General features: G+C 37.6%; 1 protein-coding gene across 4 annotated transcripts in view; it reads left to right on the forward strand.

The window, feature by feature from the left end:
- Positions 1–453: 453 nt before the first annotated feature.
- Positions 454–15067, forward strand: part of LOC145265449 (cytosolic endo-beta-N-acetylglucosaminidase-like) — a 72379-nt gene continuing 57765 nt past the window's right edge. Inside the window, exons 1-4 of one of the 4 annotated variants that reach the window (XM_080121299.1) lie at positions 454–593; positions 7824–8004; positions 10947–11095; positions 13870–14024. In XM_080121299.1, coding sequence (XP_079977425.1) covers positions 578–593; positions 7824–8004; positions 10947–11095; positions 13870–14024 — 501 coding nt within the window. In that variant the 5' untranslated portion in view covers positions 454–577. Of the gene's footprint in view, positions 612–7823; positions 8005–10946; positions 11096–13869; positions 14025–15067 lie in introns of those variants that run through there. The other 3 variants (XM_080121300.1, XM_080121298.1, XM_080121301.1) reach the window with 3 other exon arrangements.

The raw sequence follows: 15067 nt of genomic DNA on the forward strand, positions 1-15067 counted from the left end.
TTGAAACAAAAAAAAACGCACAACTCATATAGAAAAAAATAATAAAATTAGTTGACTACCCTAAAATGCTACAATGTCCGAGAGAGAGAGAGAGAGAGAGAGAGAGAGAGAGAGAGAGAGAGAGAGAGAGAGAGAGAGAGAGAGAGAGAGAGAGAGTGTGTGTGTGTGTGTGTGTGTGTGTGTGTGTGTGTGTGTGTGTGTGTGTGTAGGTCATTTTTATAAACTGTATATGCACAACTGATCCTTCCTTCACTCAAAATTAAAAATTTTTTTTCTTCTTCCTGGCAAGTTTTTCATGTTGTTTACATGTAATCGCGTAAAAAAAATAGAATCTCTCTCTTTTTTCTTTTTTTTTTTTTTTGCAGGGGAAGGATGGCTGGAGCGGAGGTTGCTCATGCTCGTCTACAACGATATCTAAATAAATCTATGAATAGATTAAAAAATAAATGAATAAAAAAAAGTAAACGTGGAGGTCATTGTTTAAACAGGAACGTTTTTTTTTAGTTTCACCGGGTGGTTATGTAACAGTAACACCGCTAATACTAATCAATCAACGTTTTCAAATTCATCGTTTTATATGATGTCTTCGAGAGGTAAAGTAAAAACATATAGTATGTTTTTAAAATTTTCATTACGTTTTTTCTTGTCTGAATGACGTTTTTTTTTTCTTCATCATAATAGTTTTATATATGTCTACTACGAAGAAACATCGCTGTAAAAGAAAACATTTTTCAGCAACAAAATTAGAAGAGACAAATTTTTTTATGCCCGTCACCAATGACAATCAAGGATTCTCACGTGACTTACATTAACCAATCAATGATAACCATTTGAAAATGAAGAAAAATCGCCTGCTTTGAATATTTTAAACTGTTAATTTTTTTTACGTCTGCTCTGAATATTTGCCGCTTTTACAAAATTTTTTCTTCTCGAGTTATATTGATTTTTTTTTTACTTTTCAAAATAGAATTATCGTTAAAGTGTAATATCTGTTCTGATACTATTAATATGCTTTATCTTTTCTATCCTCCGTCTGCGAAGAAGAAATTCTTCTTGACTGTGGCAATCCCATAGTAGAAGCCAACTAAGGCAAGTAACTAGAAATATTGTTGAATAAAAGATAAAACATGTTTTTCTTCACTGATCGAGGACAGAACAGATACTACACTTGGTGCTTCTACATTTTATTGCCGAAATTGGAGACGCCATTTTATTTCACGCACCTGCTGTCCAAATTTATTTATTAAATCGACTCAAAACGAGCGGACGTAGTACAGAGCACCCCACGTGATGTTTCCGTCCAATGGGATTTCTCCAAGGACATTTTTCTAAACTTTTCTTTTTAAGCTCGCTGAGAGCCGGTCCAAATAGTATTTAAGCACACACAAACATCAAATCTCTCTCTCTCAACCGCATTCTTATTCGGACGTTCCACGCGTGTTACTATCACTCTTCCATTTTCACCGCTTCGCGCGTTTCATACAATTTCACAGGCAAACATTACCTATGCCTCTCTTAACATGTTTAAGAATTGAACAGTTCAACAAAAAAAGACATTCTCCTTTTTTTTATACGAACACTTAAAAAGGACTTCTGAACTCATTATAAAGAGAATTATATTTTATTTGTTAATGGTTGGTTTCTGTGAATAAACCTCCGTTTGTTTTGCATGTAAGTCTTCTTCTTTTTATTTTTATTTATTTGTGGAGGAAGTTAGTTCCTAAAAAGGCATGACGACCCCCACAAAATGAAAGAAAACATATATCCGTAATTGTTTAATTGGAAATGTTTCAATTTAATTAATGAAAACGGGAAAGTTTTTCATGGAACATTTTTTTTTTTAATTAAAAACAGAAAATGAAATGACATATTCATAATGGTTTAAACTGGGCGAGCGCTAGGTGTGTCAGAAACTTAGTGAAAAATATTGAATAATTCGACCCCCTGTCTTTCCAAGCTTATAACTACTCGAAAAATGTAATTCAAACCCTAATATTTTTTCAATTAAAGGAGCAAGGAACAAGGTTTCATTCAAAAAAAAAAAAAAATAAATGAAAAAATACAAACAACGTGGTTTAAAAAAAAAAAAAGGTTTTAAACTTCGGACTTTACAGGTAAATTTCCAAAAAACTGTTCTTGTTTTTTTGTTTTAAATTAGAATATATTATCTATTGATCTTTTATTTGTGATATATAAAACTTTGGCACATAAATTATTTACTTTTTAATAGACATTTCAAAATGGGGGGGGGGGCGTGAATTAAAAAAAAACGTTTGTCAAAAATATTATATTCGGTTTATTGGAAAGAGCATAAAATTTCACATTGACCCTGAAAATATTGTAAAAATAGAATCAATAGAAAAATTTTGATAGATTTTTAAAGTTTAAAAATTGAAAAATGATGAACTCATAAAATTCAATTTCATTACTTTTTTTTTAAAAAATAAAAAATTAATAATATTTCTGTAAGAGTATCTTGTGTAGTTTCCGACGTGTAGGAGACGGGGAGTCTCGTCGTGGGCGACGAAGCGTTTCACTGAAGAACCACGGCAACACACAGCGAACCAACAAACAATGACAGCCACGGAGCGAAGGTAATTAACAAAGCTCAGCTGACTGCACGAATAGAAACGGAACCCAACGGTCACTAACGGAACCCAACGGTCACTGTACTGATCGCCACGAACGTCAGAACCCGACTGCCTCGCACCTCCAATGGACCGATTTTTATTCCTCAAGATGGCCTAGCTAATTTGCATCCCCGCGAGATCTTGCGCGATCCTGCGAGATTCCGTCTCTAATAAAAGCAGGCAGGCGCCATCTTGGAACTCTTTCTTCCGCTGCCCCAACCACAGGATCAGCCACCACCCCGCACGCCAGGCACACACGGACCCTCTTGCGCCGAGGGCTATGGTTAGTCTCACACTCCCCCCTGGTCTCCAGATCACATACGTGACACGGCGGACGTGGCCGTTTGATTCGAGCACTCCTGCGGAGGGGTATTGCCGGGACTTCCTCATCGGAGCTCTCAGAAGTGGCATCGGAAGCATCAGCATCAGCATTAGAGCTCGCAGTTGAGTCACCAGGTTCGTGGGGCACGGGTTGGATCCATCGCTCATCGTCGGATGACTCGCTACTTTCACTGCTCGCCGATTGGTCAGCGCTTAGAGTGGGCCGGACATCCCTTACGTGGCGCGGAGTATCATCGACTAGTATGGCCTGTTCACTGATGACGCCGGTGACCCGCCCCCTCCAAAAGCTGCTGGTGCACCGGCCGCCAGGTGGCTTCACCCAGACGGTGTCTCCCACTTGGTATGTCCTCTGGGGTTCTCGTTGGTCGGGTAGACACACTTCAACGTCCTTGACGCGCACGTGGTAGTGATGAATCGCATCAGCGGGCGCACTGCCGCCAGTCGCGGCGTCCTTAGGCGTTGTGTTGTATCTGTAAACCGCCTCCGCGATTGTACACTTCTTCCTGGCCGCGATCCTCTTCACGGTTCGGTGGCACCACTCCGCTCCGCTATGCCGTTGCCGCTCGGCACATACGCGCATCGGTGTCGAAGGCGGATCCCCCAGTTGTCCATAAAATGCCTGAATTCTCTGCTGCAGAACGCCGTGTCGTTATCCGTGAGGATCTCCTCAGGCGGCCCCCTTTTTGTAGAATATGGATTTCAATTCGTGGATGAAACTGGTGGAATCCTGCCTCGCTAATTGGCGCCAAATCGCGAACCTCGTTGGCCCGCAGTCTATCAGCGTAAGGAAGTGTTGGCTGCCGTAGTGGGTTATATCGATACCCAACCGACTCCAGGTCGCGTCCACTCCCAGCTGTCCTTTCCGCCATCTGGCTGGGGCGGGGTCGATGGACTGGCACGTTTGGCACTCCCTGACCACTGCTCTTACTGCGCTTTTTGGTATTGATGGTCTAGCCAACTTCACAAAGTAGTAGGTCCGTTGTATTTCGGGGTGCCCACTGTCGTGATGTATCTTCCTGATTTCGTCCTCCTCGACGGAGGCAGCACACAGAGGCAATGGCTTAGCTTCTTTCTTCATAGCCTCATACCATCTCCGTGGTACCCGAGTGAGCTTGTCGGCGAGGTTGTAGTCCGAGGTGACAAGCACTACGTCTACGGACAGGTTGTACTCTGCCACCAGTTTTTTCACAGTCTCCAGCCTCCGTCTTATCAGCATTTCGCTGGCTGCCTTGGTGCGTGCCCTGGCCTTGCTCGTGAGTGTGTCCGACACCCAGTGGTGCACGCAAAGTGAGTCAGTGTGCACATGCAGTTTCTTCACTTCCCATTGAAGTGCCAGGTTAATGCCCTTTATTACAGCGTCGAGTTCTGCAAGGTTGATATGGGCAGCATCATTCGCCGGTCGCAGCCAGCAGGCATCCTCAACTACGGCCCCATCTTTCTCCAAAACTACACCGATCGCTAGAGAACTTGCGTCCACCCACACGCTCAGTTCGTCTCCCTGCACGCACCAGTCCCCTGTGGCGGGGTCATTCTTTTTCACACTAGCGACGGTCTCCTTTAACATTTGAACCAATAGTTCGTCGGTTATCTCATCGTCCCAGCCTTTGGTGACCGCATTTGCCCTCTTTTTTATGACGCCTGTCGCCGCACGAACCCATCCGCATACTGGAAGTGCCTCACAAGTTTCCCGCACAGGGAGAACACGGCACGTCTTGTGTAAACGTCGGGTACGTCGGGAACTGCGGTTCCACGCCTCCACTTCAGGATCCCTCGCTCCTCTTGAACGCTCAAGCCCAATACACGGGCGCCATCCTCAAGCCGCTCAGAGTCCTTGCAGTTTAGACCAAACTCGGCAAGTTTGGATCTTACGCGCAAAGATGACACGATATCTTCGTTCACGTATATATCGTCAATGTACGCCGATGTTCCCTTTCTGATCCATTCTTCTTGTGACAACACGGCATTGACGATAGCCTTCATTATCTGGGGTGCTACGTTTAGCCCAAATCCGAGCCGCGTAAGACAGTATCTCTTCCCGGAAAACATCACTATCTGGAAAGGCCACATCGCCTCGCCGATCCGGACCTGCAAGTATGCTTTTCTCAAGTCCAGTAGGGACACATTGGACCCCTGCCGGCGCCACTCTCGCAGCTTGCTGGCACAGACGTCGGCGTCCGCTGTGAACGCATCAACGTGCGCATTCAACTCGCGGTAGTCCATTACCGGCCTCACCTTTGACTTGTTAGGTTGGGCAACTGCCATCAGCGGTATCAGGCCCTTGGGGGGTCCAAGTTTGTCGTAGGGGTATGGAATCAGCCAACCGTTCTTAATTCATTCACGGAGCTTGCTTTCGTATGCAGGCCTTATCTGGTCGGGCATATGGTACTCTGCCACTTTGTTTTGTAGTTTGGCCGGTTCCTTGTCTTCTGACCACCTCCAAGTGGCGGTCCACGCCTTCTGTTGGGTTGCATCTATGGTCCTGCAAGCTGGGAGCGACGAACACGGCCAGAAGTACATCACAAGTATGCTCCCGTGAACCAGGTTAGCGACGGATGCGGCCTGCCCCCGGACGAAGATAGGGGGTTATGGTTATAATATAATAGTAAAAACATTTATTGAAAAGTTTGCGTAAGAAAATATAATTTTAATAAAGCAATTTTGTAATGAAAGCAACATTGGATTTTTATAAAATAGTTTGTTGTTTTTTTTTGTTTTTTTTATTCTTTCCGGAAGTAATAAATGTTAATTTTAGGTAAATTTATTCTTTCCCTTTTAGGAAGCAATCGTTCTCCAGTTTAATTTTTTTTTTTGTTATTTATTTCATGCTTCAGCTATAGTTTATAATATAATAATTTCTCCCCTGGATTTGGACAGCAGGTGCTTGAAATAAAATAGCGTCTCCAATTTCGGCAATAAGGTGTAGAAGCACCCTACACTTCAACATAAAAAAAATAAAAAAATAAAATAAATATAAACTGAACAACATAAAAAAATAAAAAAATAAAATAAATATAAACTGAAAAGAAAAAATATTGTAAAATCAGCAAATATTTAAATCGAGGGTGGAGTTAGACACAAGGTCTGTTCATAATGTGAGGAAAATCTACTTCCCAAACCCATCTTAATGTAATGTTATGACCCTTTAGGCTGTGATCATAGCGTAGTATCTGTTAACTGTGGCAAGTGGGAGCAATGGTCAAAACATTATTATTATTGTTATTGTATTCTTATTAATTGATTTGAGCGACGGATGCTCACTGGATCAGTTATTATGATTAGAAGAATAAACAATTAAACTGGGGAAGAAATGATTGACGTGTGAATTGCAAAAGGAATGCGAAAATAGAAAATAGATGTAAACATTCTTTTGGATTTGGATAAACAAATAACTAGATGGAAACATTAGGTTCGTCTGAGACACGTAATTAGGTGACGTAAGAGAACACCTGATGTAGTTAGTTTTGGAGAGATTCAAAGAGTTGAGGATTGACCACGAGAGCAGACAGACGTCTAGACAAGGGTGGACAGACAGCTAGGAGCGAGCTGTATGAACAGAAAATGTAGACTAACTGCAGATCCTGTGAAAACCAATTGAGACAACTGTAATAAATTTATATTACAAAAATATAAAGAATTGTTTTAATGGTTTCACAAATAAGAACAGTTGTCTCAATTATATGGTGCTGATCACTTCATGGTTGTCACGGAGCAGCGGGAAGATACAGAAGAAATCTTGAAGAAAAAGGTATAAAGCATATATTATTCTTCTTATATATGAACTGTAAAGATATCCCATGTGATAAGTCTGATACAACATGACTCGGTTTACACGTCAATATCATGTCCTCTTGGCTAAACAACATACATACGATTTATACGTTTATTATTTGTCTGTTAAAAGAACAATATCTTACATCCACTAGATAACACATGACACATTTAATATATCATCTCCTATAATATAAACCAATATACAACATTAACTCTCTCACTAACTGTTATGGGGTTAAATGGTAATAAGAACGAAGGAACACAGGACTTTTAGGAACGAACATGTATTCACATTCATATTACAGGCAAAAGCAGATTGAGCAATACCATTCCTCAACTGTAGGGTGTTTGCCGCATGCCAATCTCTGACTCCCCAGCACCAGTACTCGTTACTGGAAGTGACGTCACTAGAGGAAGTGACATCATGAGATAGCCCATTAATCCCATGGAAGGGCGTCTCTAACACCCCCCCCTCCCAAGCTTTTAAAATATTGCAAAAAAAACTTTTCACTTCATTTGAAAAATGTCCAAATTTGCATAAGAATAAACCGTAGACAAGTTACAATTAGAAATTGTTCTCACGGTGAAATTGGGTCAACTTTTTTCTTTTTTTTTGTTGTTAGAACGTAATTTCCAGCCAAATTCTTAACTTGTAAATCCGAAATTCTTTTGAAGTCAAATTCATTTCATTCGTTTCCTCTTTTGTGGAGTTAACTTGTGTGAAAGTTGAATTCATATGATGTTCCCCTTGGTTATACCCCCAAAAAGGTGAGAAACTATTGAGTATTTAACACAATGGACATCTCCTATGAGGATACTGCAGAGTGAAGAATATTTGTGTTCTCTGGATTTCTATATTCAAAAGGTGAAGTAAAATCTGCCATTTTTTTTATTTTATTTGATATGTTGCTATTCTTCATAAATGTCTAACGTAAATATATGTGTTAATTGTAAATGGTTTTAGTTTTGTCTGTTATTCATTCTGATGATGAATCTGTTTAGAATATGTCTTTAAAATGTTGAGCAAATTGAATTGGTTAATATCTTCCTATTAGTTTCATCACTTCTTTCTTTCCGCAGATGAAGAAAATGGCATGCCTGTCTGCTCCCCTATTCAGACACTTGATAATTTACTTGAATGGAAATGTGGGCAAGACAGTCTGTGTCTTACAAGAGAGCCTTTACAACCACGTGCATCGCAGTCTGCTCGTCCGCTTACCCTTGTCTGTCATGACATGATGTCAGGGTATTTAGAAGACAGGTTTGTGATCTTATTTTTTATTTCCTTTTCAGTCATAATGTAAGTTTGAGTTGTTCTGTCAAACAAGTTGATATTTTCAAGTTTTTTTTAATACCAAAGCACAATCATCATCATCATCATCATCATCATCATCATCATCATCATCATCCAGGTTTGTTATTTTAGGAACTGCAAGTATCCTGAACACAAGATGAGTGACACCAAGCAATATCTCATGTCTGCTCTATGTGTAATCTGATCCAAAAGCTGGTAATTAGTTGCAAATCACTTCTTGCGCAGTCCATCCAGATCTTTCTTGGTCAACCACTCTTCCTACCACATTAATTGCCTGCTGTTTTCTGCTGACATCTTAATCTTAAGTCGCTGCCATCTATTTTGTTGCAGTGATGTCATTAATAGTCTGATCATGAAGCATGTCGCATGGAGGGAGAACTAATTAAGGAGAGTAAAAAGTCAATCTATCCGTCTCATACTTATTATTATTTTTGACCTTTATTTTATTTAAAGAGTTTTTTTTTAAACTCCTTAGATCAAGTGGCTTCTTGTTTTGTCCGTAGTGATTTTTATAAAAAAATTCTTGATGTAATCCTCTCTATCCCTCTGTCTGGATGGCACAAGCATGTCAAACAACTGAGGACCTAATCAACAACAATCAATGAGAAGTTGACTGAACTCTCAGGTGGTCAACTTTGATAGTGGAGTCACAATTGGCTAACAACCTCATGAAACCACCGTGCATGGGTTATCATGATTTGAGCTGTAGTGCAGGTCGGAGAAGAAACTGGCTTAATCTGACCAGAGTGATTGACCTTGTAAAAACAGCAACAATAAGTGAGGTCTTTCTTGATCTCCCATACTCCCTACCATATCTATTGGACCGCACATTATATCAAATGATTAAATATGCAACAATTGCATGGGGAGTTTTTTTATTTCTACGAGAAGGCTCGTAATTTTTTCATTCACATGTAAATGTGAAATGTCTCTCTGTAGTAGGCATGCTGTTTTTTTTTGTTTTTTTTTTTTGTTGATCTGCATTTTCTGGTCAACACCCGGTTGGGACAGTCAAATCATGTGGAAATCAGATGTTTGTATTGTCGAACATCAATTAAGACAAACTGATTTCGTTTCTTTGACACATACTTTCTCCCATGACGTAACTTCTGATACACTTTACCTCTAACTTATTTTCTGATGGAAAATTCTCTTTTTTTACGTATTTTAAACTTATATGGAAATTTCTGTTGTTAACACTATTTTTACACACTTGCATTAAATATAGTTATAAAAATAAGTGTCATGTTTCAGCATTAAATGCTCTAAACAACTTATGTAAAAAGTCTATTGTATAATGGGAGATATGAAAATGATGATGTAATTTAAAATAAACTCATGTGACCTCTATCGGTAGAAACAAAAAAAGGAAAGCTCAAATAAGATGAATCTTTACAAAGTGCATAATTGTTAAATATTCAAGCTGTGTATACTGAAAGACAGAAATCGGTGAACTTGGTGTCAACACACACAATAAAGATCTAACACAGGACGACACTACGGCAAGAGGAAACTGATTACAATATGATTTGTAGCGTCAATGTGACAATAATTATGTGCATTTGAAGCAAGAATGCCATGTAAGTATGTGATTTTATATTTTTTATATTTCATAATTACCTTATATTCAATAATTGCCTTTCTATAAATCTTACACAAATGAAGAGACACACAGTTAACATGACTATGAATGCTGGGTTCACCCATGCATGTAGCCTGGTGCACCAACCACTAGCCTCTCCCCCTCAGACAGGGTGCAATAAAAAATTTCTAACCTGATAGGTCTACCTTAGGTTAGAAACTTTTGTCGGCCAAACTCCTGCCACCCTTGCTGCATTGCTACGGAGTGGCATCACTCAGTCATAAATACTTTCTATTTTGATGAAATTATTACACTTGTACTTCGTCAACAAAAATACACCCGATCAATCCAACTAGTTGCTAAATCTCACCCCTTCACTGTAGATGTTCTTAGGTAGTAGAAAACCTTCTACTATAAAACCTTCTTTCTTTGAACCACTTTGGAATTCTCTCCTTGTTCCCTATTTTCCTAACAATACAGAAATTTAAATGTAATGTAAATATCTTTCCACCCAAGTCCCCATCCAAATTGCTCTCCTATAAATCTGAACCCTATCATAGTAACATTTTGTGCTTTAGTGTTAATATGTTTAGGGTGAATGATAAAAAATGAAATAAAAAATAATCAAAAAAGGTATGAACCCACATTTCCCTTGACTCTCAGCTAAACATAAAATATTAAGTTACTTTCAATAGATGATGTGATAAGGATAATTATGCAAAAAACCAAGTTTGAATCCACTCAGTTTCATAGCATCACTTTCACTGTGGATGTTGGCAACTTTCATGTGGTACCTCAGATAAAGTCATGCAAAATAAATGCCAACAACAAAATCAAGTCAGTCAAAAACGTCATACCACACTGATTCAAACATATTTGTTTAATAGATGTTGTAGTTTGGTATAAAAAAACCTGTTGAATCTTTGTTTAGGATAAAAGAATCATTGAAACTGTATTATAATTTTTACTCTACTTCCATTAATTTGTGCCGAAGTAAAGAGAGAACTAGGAGCAAATGCAGATTTTGATGCTCAGTCTATTTGACGTCAGAGAGAAAAGAAGTAAATATTAATATTTTCCTCTTCATGTATTTGATTAATTGACCTTTCAACTTGTTGGCTAAATTTTATTTGTGTACTGTATGACCTGTATATTCATATATTCTATCAATCTTTGTGGGTCAATCTCAGTTTTATTTTTATTACCTAACCCCACCCCAAAAGAGTCTATATGATATAAAATAAGCAAACCAAGCATATTCCAAAGATTTCCCACCACGTAACATTTTTTTCATTTCCATTTCCAGATATGTCCAGAGTGTTAATAAAGCAAATGGCTACCGATTTTTCAACTGGCAATATGTCGATCTTTTTATCTACTTCAGTCATCATTTCATCACGATACCACCATGTGGTTGGATTATATCTGCACACAGGAACCGAGTACCCATACTAGGTTAGTTTGATGACAAGGAAAACAAATACTATTTTTAATGTTTACAAGTGACTATCAGAAAAGCAGCTTATGACCTGATGTTCACGATAAAAAATCTTTGGCAAAAGTATTCTACCTGAATTTTTCAATCTATCAATGCATAAAAATGAGTACCTACCTATTTAGTGGTATGTTAACAGAATAGCATTTGTTTTCATATTTATGTATCACCATTTATCAAAAAGCCACTTGAGGGTAAGGATTAATGAGATCGTCCATTGGCAATGAATAACATCTTGAAAGAATTGAGACTGGTGGATAAAAAATGTCAGAATTTGATTCACTGGTCAACACTTTTTTTACTTTTTAAATGTTGTTTGGATTTCCAAAACTGATTTAAGGTATTTTTGCGCGGTTAAATCAGGAAATGGCACCTGTTTCTGTCCATCAGGTTAGGTTTTTGTGTAAAGTTGATTTGAACAAAAAAAATCGGATCTTGTGACAAAATCAGTTACATTTTTGTGGCATTATCAGCTGATTTTTGTTAACATATATCATCCTAAATATGTTTTTAAAATGTTTTGCTGACAAAATATATCGATTACCTGATAGAAACATCGATTACTGTAAACTGAATGGTAGGTATTGATAAAAGTAAGTACACATTAATTGCATGTTGCTTCATGATTGTTCAAACTTCAGGGTTTGACCTTCCATTTCTCCAAACTCCTGGAATGCTCAGCAGTAGGGAAGCTTCTCTTCAGATTCCAACAGTAATAATCCATCTGGACTACGTCCCAGTGACCCTGATACCTGGTCTCCATCTCTTTCAGGTCCTGATGAAACCTCTCCCCTGCTCATCATTCATTGAACACAGGTTCATATGTGAAAATTGGTAGTGCATCTTGATGCTCATGTTGCAACTCAGGTTTCTGAATGCATTTAGCATGTTGTTGACAAGTTCTGCATAGTTTCTGGCCTTATTGTTGCCAAGATAATTTTTCACTACCAGAACAAATGTCTTCAATGCTTCCAGTTCAACTTTGCTCATTGAGTTTTAAAACTCTGGTTTGTTCATGAGATGCCGGATCTGAGAACCATCAAAGATGCCAGCTTTCAACTTCATCATGGTCAATCTTGGAAAATCCTGGCACAAGTAAATGAAGCAGTCACCATCCTTGTCCAGAGCATTGGTGAACTGTTTGCTGAATGCAAGCTTAATGTGCAGTAGTGGAAAGAGTATTCTGTCTCTGTCCACTAAAAGGTCATTGATAATGTTCCTTTCTTTGCAAAGTACCAACTTTTTCTGTGCAGGCCAGCCCTTTTTAGTGTATACTGAGCACCGATTTTTTCTGCACAGGCCAGCTCTTCTTTGTGTACACTGAGCATCAATTTTTTCGGCACAGGCCAGCCCTTTTTCGTGTATACTGAGCACCAATTGTTTCTGCACAGGCCAGCCCTTCTTTGTGTATACTGAGCACCATTTTTTCTGCACAGGCCAGCCCTTCTTTGTGTATACTGAGCACCAATTATTTCTGCACGGGCCAGCCCTTCTTTGTGTATACTGAGCACCAATTGTTTCTGCACAGGCCAGCCCTTCTTTGTGTATACTGAGCACCAATTTTTTTTTGCACAGGCCAGCCCTTCTTTGTGTATACTGAGCACCATTTTTTCTGCATAGGCCAGCCCTTCTTTGTGTATACTGAGCACCAATTTTTGGAAGATTTTGAGGTTTTATGATTTCAAACTGATCCCTTTTCAACATAATCACCCAGAACTATTGAACCTGAATATTTCACGTCATTAAAACAATCATTTCCAATAAAAACAATTATTTGACATGGCATTTTACCCCCACCAACTTCTAAAATGCTTCACACATGCATACATGTGAACAAAAATGTAAAAACGAACATGTGATCACAGCTCAAAAACTTGACCCGATTGAGCAAAACCAATATGTTTTTTGGATATCAGATTCGTCTTAAATCAGCTGAAAAAAAAGCAGACAACAAATTTCTTGTTGACCAGTGAAACAAGAATTTATTCCCATTTGACTTAAAAATTATCAGCTGGGAAGCAGTCCTGTGGTATTGTATTTCATGGATGAGAAGTTTTTGGTAAAATAACTTTGTACATGGGAGTTTTATTTATACAGAGAATGAAAAGAAAATTCTTTACAGTGGTTGTAGCTAGACAAGTTGATGCTCTGAATCATAGCACTAATATATACAGCCTCCGAGGAGTTTAAATGTTTGGAATATTAACTAAATTCACATTAAGAACCTGTACAATCCAAAAAATAAAGAACAAAATCACATCAAATTAATATTTTGTTTCTGTTATTGGCAGAAACTTCTTTGAAATATTTGTCGGCTGATGTGCTTTTTTAATATGTCCTTCATATCAAATGCAGCGTTCAGTATAAATCTGCCACTCTTTGAAATGAAAGAACAAAGGCCATATCTTGGCCAATAATTGATATATTGTAAAAATTCAAAATTTTAGAGGCTCTTTTACTGAATATGCTGAACATAGTTCATTGAAAGAAGCCACCCTTAACTTCCATCGTGGTTTCTAGACAGGACTTGAGCCATGGTATTTGAAGACCAGTTTGATCCTGTAAATAGCTCGTCTTTGATGTTTCAGATGGTAACGTTGATATTTTTCCTAACTGCACCCCACCCATAGTTACCCATTTTTAAGCCCTGGCATTTCACTTTCTCGTTAAAAGAAGTCCTGGATTAATTAAATTGTTTACTTTTCTTTCTTTTTTTCTTTTTTTTTTTTGTCAGGCACAATGATTACAGAATGGGAAAAAGGGTCAAATATTTGCAGAGAGTTTCTGGCTTCACGAGTCAAATTTATGGCAGTTGCAGACAAAATGGTGGAAATTGCTGAGTATTATAACATAGACGGATGGTTGATTAACATTGAAAACATAATAGAAGTAAGTTTTAATGAAATTTTATATCTTTGCAATCGTTATCAATAACAAGTAGTTATATATATCATATATATATATATATATATATATATATATATATATATATATATATATATATATGAACAAATGATTAATAAAACATGTTAAAAGACATCTTGAAAAAGAGTTAAAAACATATTTAATTTTAAAAAGGAAGCACAAGATAAGTGGATAGTCCTTAATCCGCGGAGTTTCGAAGAAATACTCTTCTTCTCATCAGAGGGCAGGAATTAGCAAAATGCGGGATCGGATTTTGCATGTAAAAGTATTTAGTGAAACTACAAGTAAGTCACAGATCTTACTTGGTTAAAAAAAGGGTGAGGTAAGGGGAGTAGGAGGTAAAAAAAAAATGATAAAAAGACTTCACATGAATGGATAGTCCGGTGAAGGGTAAAAAATCCAAGAATGGTAAAATCCAAACACGGTAGAATTAAAAATATATATATATATATCAACATTCTTTTTATCCTTTTTGTCATTCCAAGGAAAAAAACAAAAACATTCCAAGTGTTTTCATTTGTCTCTGATAAGTTGTTTGGTGGGTTTCTGCTATTCAACAAAACACATGTAAGACATACTTTATAAAAAATTAAATACATCTTCTGGTTTTGGAATGATAACTCACAATTATATATATATATATATATATATATATATGTATATATATATATATATATATAATTTATATTATTTTAATAATAATATATATTATTTATTTTAATTTAGTCTTGCTTCAACAGTTGAGTTTTAAATTTCTTCCATTTTTTTACGCACATCTTATCTTTCTTTTAATAATATTATTGGAATCCATTCCCTTTTCTTTGTACCTATTTGTGAATTATTCCACGGATTTCTGCCTTTTGGATTATTGTGGACCATCTTCCAATTACGTGATTCCCTTGGATTTTACTTGTGCGAATGGAAATTTAACCAACTTTCTTGGATTCTGCATTTTTGGATTTTACCATCATTGGATACTTTATCTTTCACCAGACTATCCATTCACG

Source organism: Euprymna scolopes, chromosome 40, assembly GCF_053919585.1.
Source record: "Euprymna scolopes isolate OS-2025 chromosome 40, ASM5391958v1, whole genome shotgun sequence".
Taxonomy (NCBI): Eukaryota; Metazoa; Mollusca; class Cephalopoda; order Sepiida; family Sepiolidae; genus Euprymna; species Euprymna scolopes.